The 18503-nt window shown below is 43.9% G+C and overlaps 1 protein-coding gene across 1 annotated transcript; it reads right to left on the reverse strand.

The window, feature by feature from the left end:
- Positions 1–1259: 1259 nt before the first annotated feature.
- LOC306809336 (regucalcin) lies at positions 1260–11968 on the reverse strand. The gene is made up of 7 exons (XM_079320791.1): positions 11889–11968; positions 11460–11625; positions 9048–9230; positions 7550–7765; positions 5944–6075; positions 2345–2499; positions 1260–1608 (listed from the first exon to the last, which is right to left on the reverse strand). Exons 2-7 carry the CDS (start codon positions 11620–11622, stop codon positions 1558–1560), a joined length of 900 nt encoding a protein of 299 aa, XP_079176917.1. The 5' UTR covers positions 11623–11625; positions 11889–11968; the 3' UTR covers positions 1260–1557.
- Between the last annotated feature and the right edge of the window lie 6535 nt (positions 11969–18503).

Raw genomic sequence — 18503 nt, forward strand, 5'->3', positions numbered from 1 at the left:
GAAGAAACCCTTCAGGGCACAGCAGCTGCTCCTCCTGATACAGCCTTTCCTGTCACTGGGTTCTTGCTCAACCCTAATTGAAATCAGTGCTGATCTTTCATCAAAGAGGTGAGCGCCATTAATAAGCGAGGGATTAAACAAAAGTCAGGAAGCCTTCCTAATTGAGGGAACCGGCAACGGCTCAGCTCCAGTTTGCCAGATCCAGCTCTCTGTCATGGGACTCGAGTCAAAATTCGCCGGCAGCACCAGTCCGGGCTCCCCGGGGCTGGGGCGCGGGGAGCAGCCGCAGCTCTGCACCGGAGGCTGCGCCGGCCGCATTTCGGCAGCATGAAAAACGCAGCTCTCCTGGCAGAGTTGGCTCTTCCTGCTCGTGTGGAGCCCACGAAACCTGCGTGGCAAAGCCGAGCAGGTGCTTTCACAGAAGGGGAGGTGGTGTTCATTTGTAAAACGTCTGCAGTGGCTTATTTTACCTGCCTCTGTTCTCACACTCACAAGCACAAAGAAATGTGTTATTCAGACATTTGCCCAGTGCCACCCATGCACGGCACGGAGGAAGAGCAGCCATGGCCTCCTCCCTGTGTCTCATGGGTGCCTCCTGGCCCGCTCTGATAAACTAATCTTTGACCCAATTTTTCATGCCTGTACAAGCTATTGCTCTTAATTTTCTAGTGCAGCAACAACATAAAAAAGATCAGCTTGGTTTTTTTTTATGCTGGCAATCACCCTACTGCCAGTGCGGTGATGTGAGGGTGAGCACAGGTAAAAAACTCCCTGCAACAAGCCTGCAGAAATGGGAAACCATTATGTGCTGATTCTTGGAGCTTTGGAGAGAGAACTGCCACAGGCTCACTCAGCAGTCATTTGATGGGTTACCTTGACACAGCAGGATGGGGACACACAGCTACTCCACCTGCAGATGGAGGTGCACTAACATGGGAACATGTAGCATTCCAAGAGCAAAAATCTGCCATTTAAAATCCAGCTAAAATACATCACAATTGTTGCAGCACATGCAATCCTGAATTTAATGGAAAAATGCAATCCAGTGAGTAAATTTTCATTTACAACAAGTGGTGTGAATAAATTGCAATAGATCTTGAGAACATCACAGAACAAAGAAAGTTACAGTTAAAACAGTGGTAAGACCACCAAAAGGCATTTTATGAGGAACTTTGAAAATACGTAAAAGAGACAGTGCAAGTAGTCTAATGAGTAAAACAATATAACATAAGTCACAAATGAGACAAAAGAATACTCAATAAAAAGTTATTAAAATATTATTTAATCATAAAATAGAATTACAACAATAGCTTATTAGGATGAGGATCTTTTTAGCACAACAGAAGAAGTACCATCATATATTTAAAGTAAGTTTAAAGGGAGAGAAAAGATCAGTTTTAAAATATTCCATGTATTTCAGTAGTTTTTTCATCCTTTCCTGATGAAATATTATAATGGTCTTATGGTTTCAAAGCAAAAGATGCTGAACACCAGAATAACACCTACAGACTTGTCTTGCTTAAATCAGCTCTCTTGAGTCCATTCTGAAGAGTGTATTTAACCTGCAAATGGATATGGTGGAACTCCTTTCACCCCCAGTCCTGTTATCTGTTAAAACACAGAGAAAAAAAACCCATAAATTAGAGCCATAAATTCACCACTATCAGACACTTGGTTTCCTTACACAACTAGACATGCTTTAATTTAGAAAAGGACTGTGTCCTCCAATTTGACATCCTACTATATTCTGCACACATCAGCTCACCACAGCCTGGAATTTCAATGCATGCTCTTTCTCTAAAGCTCAGTAATCACAGGCCACAGTCCATTCCCCAAAAGCCTCTTCTCTTAGATACTGCTAAGCCTTAATTCTGCAGTTCACAATGTAACCTTCGGCATGCATACACAAAGAGCAGGGATTTAAAACAAATCCCAGTGGAACAATTTTTTAAAGAGATAACCTTGTGATAATTAACTAGAAAGTAAATAAAAGCAGATGCTTTTATCTGCCACTGATTAAGACATGTATTTACCCATCCCTTCCATAAATAGAAAACGCAAACAGCATTGGGAGAGGAAGAAGTGTAAAGAGATGATTGCATAGAAAATTTGACTATCAGCATTGGTACAAAGTTTAAACCTTGAAATACCTTCAAATCTCTAAATGCATTTAACTTTCTGCAATAGGAACAAAAAATGCAAACAACAGCTTAGCGTATATGATCACTGTTCTAACAACTGTCTTTTTCCAGCTTCCCACCACTGCCAACTGGGGTTTTGTTACCTGAAAAAATCAGAACTGAAAATGTGGCCTTCTAAAATGAAAGGAGAAAGAATCATTCACCTTGAAAACCCCACCAGCCTGCGGCTGCCGAGAAAGCCACTCTTTATCCATCCCATCTCTGGCAGAAGTCACATACATTTCTGAATAATCCTTTCCTCCAAAACAGCAGGAAGTTGTTTTGTCCACAGGAAGTTTCACAGTCTGGAGTCTTTTTCCTGGAGGAAAACATGCATGAGGTTTCCTGTTTGACTACTTAGAACAAGAAATTTAAACAAATTATCGCAAATAACTGTTGTGGAGCCAAGTGCTCTGTCAAAGTGGCAATCAGGGCTGGGGGATGTCCCATCCTCACTAATGAGCACCATAACAGGGAGAAACCAGACTTCTGTGAACCCTGTTGTTGATGATGTATCATTTGACAAGTTTCAGTTTCAGGTATCACCAACAAATCCCACTTCAATCCCAGCTTGTCCTCTAATTAAATGCTAACATCCACCACACAAACACGTATCTGAGCTCGTCATCTAGGCTGTTCATGGAGTCAATGGAAATGGGGTAGAATTCCTCTCTAAAACAGTCACATGAATCACACCCTAGACCTGCTGACTTTTCTACTTTTAACTACAAAGGGAGCCTGGAGCGAGCAGACCTCGTGCAGCGTTACGGAGGCGTACCTCCTGCTACACCTCTGCTGCCTGTGGTTAGGGAAGATTAATTCCTAGAAGCTTTTCCTGAAATCCCAATAGCCTTTCAAATCAAGCTGGCATAAAATAGGGATCATGGGACAATGTCTGGTGCTTATAAAAAACTAGCACTACTATAAAGAGTACTACGCATTTATTGTGCCAACAAATAACTACTGTCTTAATGATGGTAGTGAGCAGATCCCCTCTGGCCCTAACTAGAAGGCTGTCGAGACATCTTGCAGCAGATTTTTCCAAAATTTCTGCTAATCCTGGCCAATAACAGCCTATTCCCATCATGCCTATTTTATGGACCTACCAGTGAATTTCTCCTTCTAGAAATATGCTAAAGCACATGAATTTCCTTACAAAAGGTGTAACTTCTCTGTCCTCCCAACTGCATGTGTAAACGGCTTGGTCCCCTTACAGCAACTAGTTTTAGTAATCTGTTGAAACAGCAGGAAAGTAACTTTGATGTTGGGAACCCTAGAAATTGATTGACACCAAGTCTGAGAGAAAGTGAATCAGAAGGACATTCAAAAGGAAAAAACATGGACTGTAGAAAAAGAGGCACAAGCCCCAAAGACAAGTGGATGGACCCTAGTTGCAGTTGTAGAGTGCTCCCAGTGGATAACAGCCTGAAAAATATAATTTACAAAGCTCTGAAGTGTCTCCCTGGAGTTTCAAGAAAATCTGCACCTTGATGCTCTATAATCTATCTGAAGTATCACTCTGTGCTTGGTTTCTATAGAAGAAACAAACAATGAAAATATTTTTGATGTTATAAAAGTCAAAGGATATTAAAAACAATCCTTAGGAACAACTATAAAATATTCAATTGCAGTCCAGATTGGACATTAGGAAAAATTTCTTCACTGAAAGGGTTGTCATGCATTGAAACAGGCTGTCCAGGGAGGTGGAATCACCTTCCCTGGAAATATTTAAAAACCATGTAGATGTGGTACTTAAATACATAGTTTAGGGGTGGGCTTAGCAGTGCTGGTTGATGGTTTGACTTGATGATCAGGGATGTCTTTTCCAGCCTTGATTGTTCTAGGATTTCAATTTAAAGAGTAAAACTAGCAGGTCACTAAGTGACCAGAAGCTATGATAAGACTTGGTAACATGTAAGTTGGACATCTCTTGAGTCCTTTGCAAATCCTGTGGGACAAGGCACCAGCCTCTCCCTGTAGCACATCCTCAATCTAAAGGCAGCAGCTATCTCTGCTAAAGAAGCCTTGACCCAAAAATCTACTTCACCCTGGACCTCAAAACCTTTACTTAGGAAAGATGCCAAACAAACAAGTTTCCTCATCCCATTACCCTAGAAACAAAGTCCAGGCTTTGTTATCACTGAAACCTGGAAATCCCTCACGTGTTTTAGATGAGCTCTTTATTGGCAGATGTACCTGCAACTGGCTGACAGCCATTCAAGCCACACTTAATGGGTAGGGTGCATTAAAAGAGTCTTTCACAGAATTCTCTTCAAACCTGCCTGGGTTATCTCCCTAAAGAATTACAATCCATTCAGAATTCAGCAAATTTCGGATTTAAGGTGTTACTTTAAAATGATAGCATGAGAGAGCAGGTAAGCATGAGGTTTTTTCCACAAAAACCAGGTGGCTCCTTTTGACACAGACACTTACTCTGTGAAGCTTCATAACACTGCTCCCTGCAGGTGCTATGATGTGGGTGAGGAGGAGAGAACAGGTTCATGGAAGAGAAACACACTACTAACACATCAGTACCTCATCCACCTGTAAGCATGTTAAAGACTGGGAGTGCATTAGGGACATATACTCTGCCATCAATAGTCTTACTATCCCTATGCATCTGCTTATAGACACTATTCCTTATAGCTTTCTCCTATGAAAACACCTCCAAAAGGGAGAGGGAGAAGGAAAAGGAAAATTAGTGGAAAATTAAGGAAAAAAATGGTCAGGGAGAAAAAAATTTAAAAATAAGGTCAGGCAGGAAAAAGGTAGAAATAGTGAACCAGGGAGGAAAAATTATTAAATTTACTATCCCAGGAGGGTATTCAGAGGGCTGGTGGATGTCACCAAGGAGTGTGCTGCCCACCAGAGTGAGAGATGTAGGTGCACATATGCCAGGGTGTGTTGCAGACAAGGCACTGGAGTCCCTGAATCCACACTCCCACAAAACCCCAAGCCCTCACTAGGCTCCAGATGTACTGCTGTGCATTGCTCTTCTGCTGCATGATGCAAACTTGTGCTGTCTGGGATCTCACAAAATCATGCTCCCATTCTCACCAGTGGCCCCTTGCAGCCAGTATGGTTCAGTTTCCCTTGAGTGATTTACATGTGTTTTCTACCCAGAGTAAATCATCCCTGGCACTTCACTAGAGTCCAAATGAGAGCAGCAATGAACAACAGACTCAGACAATGGGCACACCCAAGACATTACTGTGGGAATGACAAAATGCTGTGGAATTCATTAAACATTTTTTAATTATTTCATTGCAAAATGGATCATGCAAATAACTTCTAGCAATAAAAAAGATGTTGCTGGCATTAGTGTCCTGTGGGACTTGTAATAAAATCCAGTAGGCTGCCAAAATTGATACACTAAATGAAGAAACAAGACTCAAAAATTATTTAAGTCATCTTTTCCATTTATCAACGAGATAAACACTGATCTTAATTTTGGAGGATGCAAGAGGATGCTAACTCAAACAATTCACAAGTAGACTCCTTAGCCACTTCATCTTTTCCAACACAACAGATGCTGGGAACAAAGGAGACTTATTTATAAAGGTAATTTTTGAGTGCAGGTACATAAAATTGTTTGAAATAATTTTTAAAAAAAGCAAAAAAAAAAAAAAAAAGCTGAGTTTTTTAAAAAGAGCAGATATACCATTTCTGTGAGACCAAAAAACCCCACCTCTCACTCTGTTTTTATTTCTTCATTTTGTTTTGTTTAACACAAAATCCCAGTCCATCTTTTGCAAGGACTTACCTGTCTCAGGATCAAGGCGAATCACTCTCCCACCATCATAACAAGCCACCCAGAGTTTGCCTTCTGTGTCAATGCACATCCCATCAGGAATGCTCTCCTCTTTTTCCAGTTTGTATATACTCCTACGGTTGCCTGCAGGGTAGAAAAACCACAGAACCGAGTGAGACAGTTGTTAAAATTTTTCTCACTCACAGCCCAGCAGAGTTATTTGTACTATTATTTCCAAAAGCTGTGCTGAGGCCCTGAGTTTTTTTCCCATGAAAGAAATAGATTGTGTCTGATGCCCTGTTTGTTTCCCCAAGACAGTTGTTTCTCAGCATGAAAGCCTGTGGATCAGTTTCTATCCATTGAAAGTATAATCCCTCTTTCTGGCATTCATTTCTACTGCACCAGTCGTTCTCTACTTACAATATTAAATGAGTAACTGAATAAATTAATGTTAGATATATTCATAAAATTAATTACTTGTTCTAAAAGCAGTTTGAATAATTTCAAGTGTGGGCTGCTCCAGCTGGAGACTTTTCAAACAGTTTGCTGGAACGTGCCAATAATCACTGTTCCAACACAAAACTGACCTTCAGATCTATAAACTGAGAGCTTACATAAACACAGAGTTAGGAAAAGCATCAGTTTCAAAGGCACACTATCGACCTAAAAACAAACAACTCTATCTGAACTTTTATCCACTGTTATTAAAGAAAATTAAACCCAACTTTCCAACATTGTTTATTTTACGCTCTGACAGCTTCAATGTTTCATATGCAGCAATATTTTTAATGAGTTTCCCTTTTGCTCCTGGGGATTGTCAGACTGCCCACAGAAAGAATGAGCAAGAAGGAGTGAGAGAAGTACCTTATTTCCCAAGGAAAAATTCAGTTGTAAGCCATAGCAGAGAGACATTAGGACAAAGTGCTAAATCCAAAATCACTTTACATTCAGAGGTTTAAAACTAAATATCAAATTGACTGGGTTCTTTTAATGCAAAATACTACAGCCCGTATAGTAAAAAGCAAATTACTGGCCCAAGTCACCAGAATTTCTCTTTTGCCCAAGCTTGTAGAAGCCCTTGAGGTGTTGTTTTGTTTTAAATTAATGAAGGAAGCTTTGAGTTACTGCTACCATTGTTGCCTTGTTCTTTCTGCAGAATCTTCATTTAGAAGCTTGTATTTTAAAACACAAAACAGGGTGAAGAGTGAAAAAAATATGCAGGGAAACTGGCAGAGGTTTTGCACAAGACTACAAGCTTGCTGTCACTTTGCTTGTGCTGCCAGTAACAAGAAAGAGGCTGCCATGGGAAGAGACAGATGAGATACACTTTGTCCTTTTTGCTGGAAGATCAGATATGCCTCGTGTTTAGTAACAGTAGTACAGATTACTACTCAAAGTGCCAGGCAATTTAAATACTTTATAGCATTACCAAACGACCCTGACTGGTTTGAGCCAGGAGCCTACGCAGACAGATGTTAACATGGCTCCTGTTGTTCTGCTCCAAAGAGGTTTCTGGGTAATTGCTCCCAAAGCTCTGATCATCTCTGTGTAATAACCAGAGCAGAAACAAACATCACAATCTTTAGGCACTAATAGTTTAGAATGCAGCCATTCATACCAATTTTTCCAGTTTGGAGGTCATAATCAAAGGCATCCACAGAGTAGGACAAGCTGTCAATGTAAAAGAAGGTTCTGTGATCCAGTGACCAGTCCAGCCCATTAGAAATGTCCACCTGGTCAAAGTGCTTCACCACTGAGAGGTCGGGGAAGAGCGTGTACAGAGAGCCCTGGTGTCTCTCCAGCACAGCAGGACGGATCTCCTCTGCCATTGTACCTGTGCAGAGCCAAAAGGAGAAAGCAGGTTCAGAGTAAATGCATTCTGCTCCACTCTATGCCTCTCACTATGATGGTGATCACACTGCCAACATAGGATGGAGATGTGCAGGGGGCTTCTGAAATTTGAGGAAGAAACTGAGTTAAAAGGAAAAGGAAAAGGTGGACTTCCAAAGTGCTTGCTTTTAGCAGAAGGTGGCAAAACACAGCCTTTGTTCTTCTGTTGGACATTCCTGGGGCAGAAATGGTGTGCAGAATGATTCCTGAAAAATGTTTTATTCAGTCATTCATATATCAAAACAGGTGTGGCTGGCATTTAACTTACAAGAAATCTTAATGTGTTATAGAGCTGAGAGAGCGGAAAAAAAATTCTTCCTCCCTCAGAATGAGTCTTACATTAAAGACTCTTTTAAAGCAAATCTCATCTTTGGAGGTTGGAGTTGGCAGCTGAGACTGGCTCTTGAGAGGCTGGGAAAAGGCAGATTAAGGTTGGCTTTGGGACTGAACGACACAGCAGAAGCACAGAATGGTATTTTGAAACACAGGAGGACAGGGTCACAGCTGAGGCTGGAGGATAGATACCTCTGGACATCATCCAGGATCACCCCCTGCTCAGTCAAACACTGCAGGTTCCTCCCACCAGTGCTGGGTGTTGAACATCTCCATGGATGAAGACTCCATACTCTCTCTGGACAACCTGTTCCACTGTTTGATCATTCTCAGCAAAAGAGTTTTCTTATGTTCATACAAAATTGGCTGAGTTTCAGTTTGTGCCCACTCCTTCTCATCTTTAAGTGGGCATTACTGAGCAGAGTCTGGCCTCTATCTCTTTTACTCCCTCCCTAGTCAGGTATTTATACATTCAGGTGGGATCCCCTGAGTCTTCTCATCTCCAGGATGAATAGTCGCTTAGCTTTTAGAGATAACATTCTGAGTAATAGAGAACAAACCATGCAATATAATAAATTTCTCAATGAAAAAGTATTTTCTTCTGGCACCCTTCCAGTATTCAAAACAAGCAGCTGACAGGGAAGAGGCAAAGCCAGTATCATAAACCAGGCAGGCTGAGTAGTCGGCCTCTTTTTAATGAAATAGTCCAGATTAGATAGTACTCAGGTGATATAAACAGATTTGTAAATGGGTTTAAACTCTGTTTGAAGACAACAAAAAAAAATCCTCACCATTTAACGATGACGGAAAACTTTCTGCATCTACAACTGATCATTGCATCTTATCACCAAAAGTCAGCAAGCACCAGAGGGAAGGAAGAGCCTGCAGCATACCTGCGAAATACCTCCCTGCAGGATCCACCTTCCCATCATTGAATCGGGTATTTACTTTATCCTTGTCCACTTGAGTAATGCTGGTAACCAGCTGCTCTTTCCATTTCAAAGCAGCAAATCTGGTTCCTAGGGTGATGACATAGTCCCCAGACTGCCGGAGAGCCACAGAGCTCACAGGAGCATCTGGAAATGGGATGAAATTGAAAAGTGAGATGTGCTATGAAGGGACATTTCTGTCCGCTTCAGACATGCCAAATGAACTCAGCAAGAGAAACAACCTACTTTTCTACCAACAAAATTGATGTTTAAATACACAGAAACAGATCACGTCACATGAACTTGAGTATTACCATTACTACCAGGAGCTACAATCATTACCAGCACATAGTTGTGTGATATGTGCTTTATTTAAAAAAAATAAGTTTATAAAGGGGTGACTGGAACACGTTTTTTTTTCCAATAGCTTATTATATGATTTCCCCAAGGGAAAAATCAATTGCCTATAGCTGTAGAGCAACCGTGTTTATTTAGCACAGCTGCTGTGTAAATGAACCCTGCAATGATGGAGGCAGAGTATCTCTGCACTGGGGCAGATCACACTGGGCAGGAGAGACAGCCCCCAACACCACACTCTGCCACAAACCTCCAGCAGCACCAAAAACACACCAAGGAGTGGCAGAGCTTCCAAAGAGCTAAAGCAAAACAGAAAACCAAAATGCTCCATGATCAGCTTACACTCACTTGAGTTATTATGCATAAGACCTCAATTGCAGGTTATTATACAGGAATTAGTAAAAAAAACCAGTGAGTGTGAAGACAACATTTCTGTAAAAGCCTACAACCAGATGCAATCCAAGGAATAATAACTTTAGGCAGGGCAACAAAGGCTGGGACAAATCACTAATTTTCTAATTCAAAACTGAAACATTTCTTGTGCTTATGGCTTTGCAGGGTTATAATTAGGTAATACTTCCACAAACGCTTATAATCACCACCAGCCACCACTGGGTGACAAGAGGAACTGCTCCTTTCCAGCTGTTTGCTCATGGCTGAGGATGTCCCTTCCCTTTGGAGCCCTGGCAGCAGCACCACCATGACAGAAATCTGAATGCCATTTGCCCCCAGCACTGGGGATGAGCCTGACTACAAGCTCAGCTTTAGCAGCCGAGGCTGCTGGTGGTCTGGGGCTTATTGACACTGGGGTGCCACTCCTTGCTCCCACACCAGCACAGAGGGCAGCAGAGTCCCCTCAGCTGTGTGTGCCACATGTATCAATTTTGCTGCTCTTAAGATTGCCAGCAGCCACACTAATAAAAGTGGTTTTCTGCCTGTATCAGCAGCAGGGGCTTTCCTAGCAGAGCATAGGATTGCAAGTCTACTTTTACACTCCCAGGAAAAGGCTTGGGGCCATGGCTTAGAGAAGCCCTTCCTCCTGGGCAGCACCCAGAGCTTTCCTCTAACCCTGGGGGAGCAGCTCCCAAGCACAGCTGTCCACTGTAGGTGCTGGACATCCAGGTGCCCCTACAGCCACAAGAACAGCTCCATACCTTCCTGACAAAGCACCTCAGAGCAAAGGGGTGCATGAGGAGACAGCCACCCTACCATTCACTGCACAAACTCTGCCTTCACATCTCCAGAGAGGTTACAAATAAAAGACTGCACCTTCGGGAATAGAGCAGTTTAGGGGGAAAGGCAGGAAGAAGCACATTCCCTCAGCTAAGCTATGAGGAATTAAGTTTGGGAAGCAACACTTGAAAAATTAGTATCAGGCCTTCTCTCATCTTGAAATTGGCAACTACAGTAATTTGAAAGGCAGATAAGCCCAGATCACTTTCTAGTGAATAATGAGAACAGCTTACAGGTAGGCAAAATTGATTTTCATCAAGTGTTATTGAACATGAAAAAAAAATACATTGTACAGAAAGCACTTAAGGAGCTGTCTCCCAACACAAATATTTACTTTATTACATCCAGCAGTAAATCTGCAATCCTTTTTCAATGTGAGTTAGCATGTCTCTTCCTTTATGGAAAAAATACTTGAACCATTGAGCTTCTAGCTGATGACACCACTATCTTAAAAAAGTATCAGCTTTTCTCTCAATATAGAAAATGTTATGGGCATTGATCATTCACATCAGAGCTACAGCAGACACCAACAGAAGTGGGACAAAGTGGGAACAAAAGAGAAAGAGCGGTGGACAACTTATTGGGAAAAGAAATAGATTAAACATAACTCAGTAGCAAAGCGCGCTAAGGAAAGGACTAGGTCTGGTCAGTATCTAGTGCCTCCCAATGTGCTGGCACGGAGGAAGCAAGCCCAGACTGCAGGGAAGGTGTCCCGCTCAGAGCACCGTGCCGAGGACACAGCCCGAGTCCCAGCACACGGAGCAGGCTGTTCCAGCGGCTCCTTACCCACGGGAATGGCCTGCGTTTGCCCGGTGGCCGGGCTCCAGCGGCACACCTTCCTGCCCGTGATGTCCACGAACAGCAGCGCGCCCTCCTTCTCGTCCCACAGGGGCGACTCGCCGATCCTGCAGCCCTCCCTGGCCACGCACTCGATCCTGACGGACGACATGGCCTGCGGAGGGAATGGGCACCGCTGTGACACCCCGCGCAACGAACCCGGGAGGGAAGAAAAAAAAAAAAAAGAAAAAAAGAAAAAAAAATAGGGGGAATAATAAAAGTCAAAGGAGGGGGAAATGAAATCGCAGGCCGTCCCGCTCCGCTCGCGGCGGGCCCGCCCCCGCACGCCCGGCTGCCGGCGCACCGCGTGTGCCGCCGTTCATGCAGCACCCGTGTGTGTGTGTGTGTGTGTGTGTGTGTGTGTGTCCGCCTACGTACCTGCCTGCGAACGGGACAGAACTGCAGTAATAAATATCAGTAACCAGCCACAACGAGCCCCGAGCCCGCTCCGGCCGTGCCCGCTCCGGCCGTGCAGAGCGCCGCCGCCGCCGCTCTTATAGCGGGCTCGGAGGCGAAGCGGCCGCGCCTTGGGTGCCCCGGCCAGGGCCGGCCCCGCCCGGCCGGGCTGCGCTGCCGAGCCCTTGGGATCCTCCTCTCCGGGCAGGCCAGCGCCGGCAGCCGCCGCTGGACGCTGTCCAAGCAGCAGCGGCTCGGCATCCCGCTTCCAAGAGCTGCAGGGAGGGAAAAGAGGGAGAAGAGCTTCGCCACCGCAGTGGCCAGGTTTCTCAGCCCCTGGTTTTCCCTGCCTTCTTGCTCTGGTGTAACTGGCCACAGGGACTTGGCCGTGACTTTCAGCACCAGGATCCTTCACAGCTCCTGCAGCAGCACCTTGGTTATCCAGAAATCCTGTGCCTTCAGTGTGTCCTGTCTTTTACTCCCTGTGCTGTATAGTCTCAAAAACTTCCAAAGGCACAAGGAAAACAGCTGGCATCGAAATTTTCAGATAGTTGACTGTTGCATCTGCTTATCTCTGTGCTATGGCCACTACATCTCCCAGGTATCAAATCTCAAAGCAGTGGGTATTTTTTACATTCCAGGTCTCCTCTTTAGCATCCCATGCCATACTTATATACATGACTTGGAGTTGGTGGTCCCCGTTGGGATCAGTAGCATCAAATGGCTTCACTCTGTCTGCTCCATGCCTTGTGTGTCTCCTCCTGGAAACCCAGGAGCACAGGCAGGCACAGGCTGGCTTGCTGCTGTGTCCCCAGAAACCAGAACTAACTCAGCTGCTTCAAAACTCACCCCTTCCCCATCCAAACTCTGGTTTCCACCACTGGCTCGTGTAGCAGTCTCATTACTCAAGGGTCACTGCAGCCAGCAGGGTCTTTCTGGAGGTAGTTCCCAGGCAGCTTCTCTTAGAGATTTCATCTGTTCCTTTATCCATTCTCCTCCAGGCAATTATCTTCTGTTGAGTATTTTTATTTGGTTATAAAACAGGTGGTCACAGCCCAGGCTTCACTTTGTCACATTTTATATATATATATGGTATATTTGTAAAGTTCATGGGCTACATGACCTTACCAATGTGTTTCATGTAGGTTTCTTCTGATCATGTAGGCTTCTTCTGATAGAGTACTGATGTGATAACTTATTGTCACCATATCTGAGCAGTTAGACTTCTATTTTACAGACTTCCATGGTATTCCTTCAGCGCTTAGAATTGAATTTCTCTTTGTCCTACTGCTGCATGTACAATGGCAGGATTTCATCTCAGACCTGAGGCAAGCTAATTATTAGCAGCAACCAACACAGAGAAACATCCAGAAAAGAGAGCCACATCTCCCTCCTTTTTTCTATACATTTTACAACATGGAAAGAAGATGAAGAAATTAAAAAAAAAAAAAACAAAACACGCAAAGAATTCATTAAATACAATGAAGAACAATTATTGCTTCTTACAAAGCTTAGCCACATTTACTGGTGCTCTCCCATTGTCTTTGCACACTACAAGGCCATTTGGGATACAATACAAGAGCTTACTGAATCCAGCAGCAACAGGAGATACACCCTTAACTCACCTGGCCAGTCTCTCTGTTCATTGCTGACTTAAGCATTTGCCAGCATGGTTTGGAGGCATCAAAACAAGCTATGTGCTGGCACACACCTTGGGAGAAAATAAACAGCTTCTGTAAGCACTAGGTCACCACACAAACTCCCATGCCATGTATTTAGAGCTTGGATCTCTAGTTACATGGGACAGCACTCCTGCTTTGTCTTCTCTGGAAGCAGGGAAGTGGAATTTGTACTTATCTACAACCATGAAGAACACAACAAGGAGATCTGTGATGCAGGAGGCCTTGTAGAGTGAAGCCACAGCTCTCCCCCAGCCTGCAGGTTCCCTGAGCCTGCCAGAAGCCATTACCCTTCTTGCCAGTCAGTTCTGGAGATCAGCCCAGAGCACCACAGAGCTGGAAAAATCCCCCCCAACCTCAGTGATTCTAGGCAAGAAAAGGTGCTGGACTATTTCAGGTGCTACAGAGACTGGGTTTTACTTCTGCTCATTCCTGGAAAGTTGCAGTTGGTCTCTCCTTTTATGAGCCTGGTAATTCTTCATCTTTGGAGCAATCCTTGTCTTTTTTCCTTCACTTGTAGTCTTTACTACTGTTAGTTCTCCTTCCTGCTTGAAAGTGGGAAGGCTCTAGGCCTTACCCATGGCTGGTATGAAGTGCAAATGCTGTATATGAGCTGTCTGTATCCCAAGAGCTGCCTCTGAGTGTGGAGCCTGTCAGGCCTCCTTGGCAGATGGCAAGGTACAACTGAGAGCAGGGACTGTGCAAGGGCAGTGGAGCCCAAGGAGCCACTACCTCAGTGTAAACCTATTAAATCCATTAGGGCAACCAGAGTGGCCATGTGGGAATTGTCCACTAGCAGATAATACTGCATTTGGGGGTGTGTGGATACTGGTGAAGATTCAGGGAAAGATGCAGTTTGCATTTTCCTAAGCTGCTCAAAGAAAACAGAAGTGACAGAATTAATAACAGAGATAGGCACCTGGTGTTGATCACAGAACAGTGCGTGAGCTACGTGCTGCTTTGGTAAAAGCACATTTTCAAGAGGTGATGCCTTTCTTGGACCAATGAGCTTTTTCTATCCTGTGTTCCATGATCTATCCTATAAAAGTGCAGTTGCTTTTTAATGAACAGCTTATTTTCTGCCTCGGAAGGAAGTGACTGTTGCTATATCCTTCTGTTCCTAGTCTGAGAGCGACAGGGGTGCACAGATAGGGACAAGCAAAAAACACTGAGCAAGAGCAGAGGTAGAAACATGAAATCAGCCACTGCAATCAGTTCACTGGAAAACAAGAGTTGGCACTGTCATGTACTTGTTTGCAGTCAAGTATAGTTTCTTGGAATTGGTGTGTGTATCCAGGTCAAGTTTTACTTGTTAGCAAGCAACAAGTAACTCCAAGAGAGATCAAACTACTGAGAAGTTTCAATAGTCTGAATGATCACAGTTGTATATTTAAAGATAATAAACATTTGCCAAAGTACTCCATTTTCCTGTTTGCAAATGTCTGTTTGGAAGAAGGTGGCACCAGCAGATTTCTGCCCATTGACTAATTTATGTGTCTAACACCACTGTCACACAAGTTAATGCAGAATGGATTAAGAATCTCAGACAGGGAATCTTTTCCACAAAGGATTGCACCAAATCACCATGAAGTCACATTGAAATAATTAGCCTTTAAAGACCAGTTTTCACATAAATGACAATTGTCCCCTGTACTTATTACAGTTTATTACACAGACTTCTTTCAGCACAATTCCTTCTGTACTCATCACATGCTCATGAAAAAGCATCTCTCACTTAGGAATACAATGTTTAAGTAAATGTGTGACCCTTCCCACTGCAGCCAGTCTCCTCAGTGCTTCATGAACACCCTCACACTGTCACACACACACCTCCAACCTGTCATGGGAGCACCAACCAGGGAAGGTTTCTGCTGCCTTAAGATGCCTCACAAATCTGGAGCTCCCAGCCTGTGCCTCTCCAGACCTCTGCTCTGTACTGGGAGCAGTTGGGCAACAGGGTGCTTCAGAAAGCATTCTTCAGTGGAGCACAGCCAAGACATTTTTCATTAATGCCTTAACTTTTCTGGTCTTTGTACCCCACGTGATCTGGATTTGTATTTTGCTTGCCTCAGGATAAAAAAAAAAAGAGCATTGATATGTGCTACAGCAGCTGCAAAATTATAGTCACAACAGAGGTCATGCAACAGAGCCAGGACTTCAGGGAAAGGCAGCATCTTTCATTCAAATAACTGATTTAGCAACAGTGCTTTCAGTGTTTGCAGCTTGCAGGCATGCAAATCTTTTTTCTGGCCAAATCAAAAATAAATTTCAAATTAACTACAGATTTAGGGTGACTTCACAGAGCTTTAATTTAAGGTGTTCAACCAGACAATTTGAGGAGTCTACTTTATGCACTCACCATTTGTGACAAGTGTAAACTACAACTTGTTTATTATTATCTGTATCACCTGACTTATCCAGTTTTTAGGCCTCTGTGCTTCCTTTAACTAGGAGAGATGTCTGGTTAGCTGTATAATGATTAATCAGGAAAAAGATGAAACAATGCCTCTACTTCATTTTAGAGGAGACAGGAGAACAATAGCTGAGCCAGTTTTAAGGAGGGAAAGGCTTTGCTCAGTTTCCATTCAACCATATGCAAATGGAGCCTAAAATGTCAGTGACAGGGGTTCCCAAACTACTCAGCACCACCCTTCTGAGATAAGGAACTACAAAGGAATGCAGCCAGACCCTGCGGTTTCAGGTGAAGTGGGTGGGCTGGTTTAGAGGTGTTTTTCCCTCTCAGCTGACTCATTCCTTCACTAGAGCCTGCACTTCCCAAGGTGTAACCAGAGTCATTTTCCCAAAAGACAAATAACACTTTTTCTTTTTATAGGTACTACTCTTGAAGTCTGTCACAAGCTCAAGAGCTCTCAGACGACCAGGAGATTTCCTGATGGCACCTTCCTTTTATGTTGCCGTTGTGCTAAGTTTTAAATTCTTCCTCAGGACACTGGCCCACCAATTTGATGAGCAGAAAAATTCTGGAATTGTTATGGAACTGTCAAAATACAACTTGTGTCCTGGCCCTCAGTGCTTTCTCCTTGGGTTAGCATAGATGGGGGCAGCACCTGAGGAAAAACAACAGAAACCAGAAAAAATATCTTCAGGATGTTTAAGCCAAAAGAAACCATAAAGGTGTCATTATGGAGCCAACCCAGAGATTTAAAACAATGTATATCAGATAAAGTAGCCAAGGCGAGGCAGATACCCAGCTCCAAGGCTGCTGAGAAAGCAATGGAAGGCAGGGAGAGTCTGCCCAGCCTGAAACAAAAGAAGAATCCCAGAGAAAGGGCAGGGCAAGGTGGATCCAGGAGGCTGTCCCAGACAAAAGAAGCCTACTGAAAAAAGGAAGATTATCTGGAGGCTGCATACAGAGGCAGGGAATCTAATGAGCAAATATCCGAGGCTGCTTCTCCTTCTACAATCACGTGCTCACACAAATTTATCCAAGCTCTCTGCAGAGGGGTGAACTTGAGCAACAGAAATAGGCATGCACATCCGCTATTTTCAAACAACTTACCCAACTGCTATGTAACGTTTTCTTTCAGAAGTCTGTGCCTGCAGTCACTTTCATGCAGCTGTCACATCCTGCTAGATGCCCTGACTTGGGTAGGAGCAGAACCTGGCAGCAGTTATCCCAGAATCATCTCTGCAAGGGGGACATATCGCAGAGTTTCACCTCAGGAGTGGCAGAAGTGCTCAGCCTTGAACCTGGTGTAAAGGAGGGTTCAGAAGCACCAGCAGCAGGGCATCTCCCACAAAACCAGAGCCCAGAAGTCTGTGTGTCTTCGCTTCTTCCTAAGGAAGCTGCTTTGAGGCACTCCATTGTTTTCCATCTCTGCCCTTCCCCGGTATTTTCCCTTGCATGCCAAGCTCCCTGGTTGTGCAAGCAGCTTTTGTTCTTTAATTCGCATCAAAAGCATATTTTCTTAACAGATGTGTCAATTCCCTGCAGTGCTAAACCTTTACAAGTACTGGGATCATCCAAATTCCCAACGATCAAAATGAGTGGTTGAGTGGTTTCGCTGGATTATCTTCGCAGCTCACAGAGGCAGGCTTTGAATGCCGGGTCCCTCCCAGGTATCAGATCCACATCATGAGTCTGCAGCACAGCCTGTACATCCAGGCCAGGCCACCAGAGGTGCCACATCAAAATCAAGGGAATTTTTCAGGCTTGCATTTAATTGCCAAACATTTGTAATTTCTCCTTCGATCGTTTGGGATTCATGGCGCAAAGAAAACATTCCACAAGTGATATACACATAACTAAGAAACACTTCTTTAAGGGTAGAAACATAAATGCAGAAATGATGGTGCTCAGAACCACTCTGCAGCCTCTTTAGTCCATGGCCCATATTGCCATCAAGTAAGCACACTTAGTTATTTGAAAAGACTCTACAAACCAACAGCAGCTGTTTCCAAATTAATGGGGACACCAATCTCCTTCCTTGGCCCTGTCTTTCCCCACATCCCAGCTACAAGCAGACTGTATGTGGAGAGGGAATTAGAAGCCACCTGTCAGAAGGTCACAACAAGGAAATCTTTTGTTGGTATCTGTTGCAAGATACCTTTAGGGAAGAAGAAATCCTGGTCCTGAAAAAACAACTGACAGTCCAACATTTCTTCCTAGTGCTGATTTTTCTTCCCTTCTGTCTGCACCTTTGCTGCTTTTCCCCATTTTTTTTTTTTTACCTTATGTTTGCTTTTCAGCTGAGGGATTCAGGCTCCATTTCACCCAAGCTTTCTCCAGCTGCAGTTCCAGCCCACCTAGGGCCACCTGCTCAGTCACTCCAGTCCTTAAGCCAGTGCACAAGTGTGTTGTTGGCTGCTCAGCCCTGACTCACCCTGCTGCTGCCAGACCCATCACAGGCAGGAGGGTCACTGCTGCCTGCAACACCCACGTTGCAGATCCCATCCT

This window comes from Erithacus rubecula (genome assembly GCF_903797595.1).
Source record: "Erithacus rubecula genome assembly, chromosome: 1".
Classification (NCBI taxonomy): Eukaryota; Metazoa; Chordata; class Aves; order Passeriformes; family Muscicapidae; genus Erithacus; species Erithacus rubecula.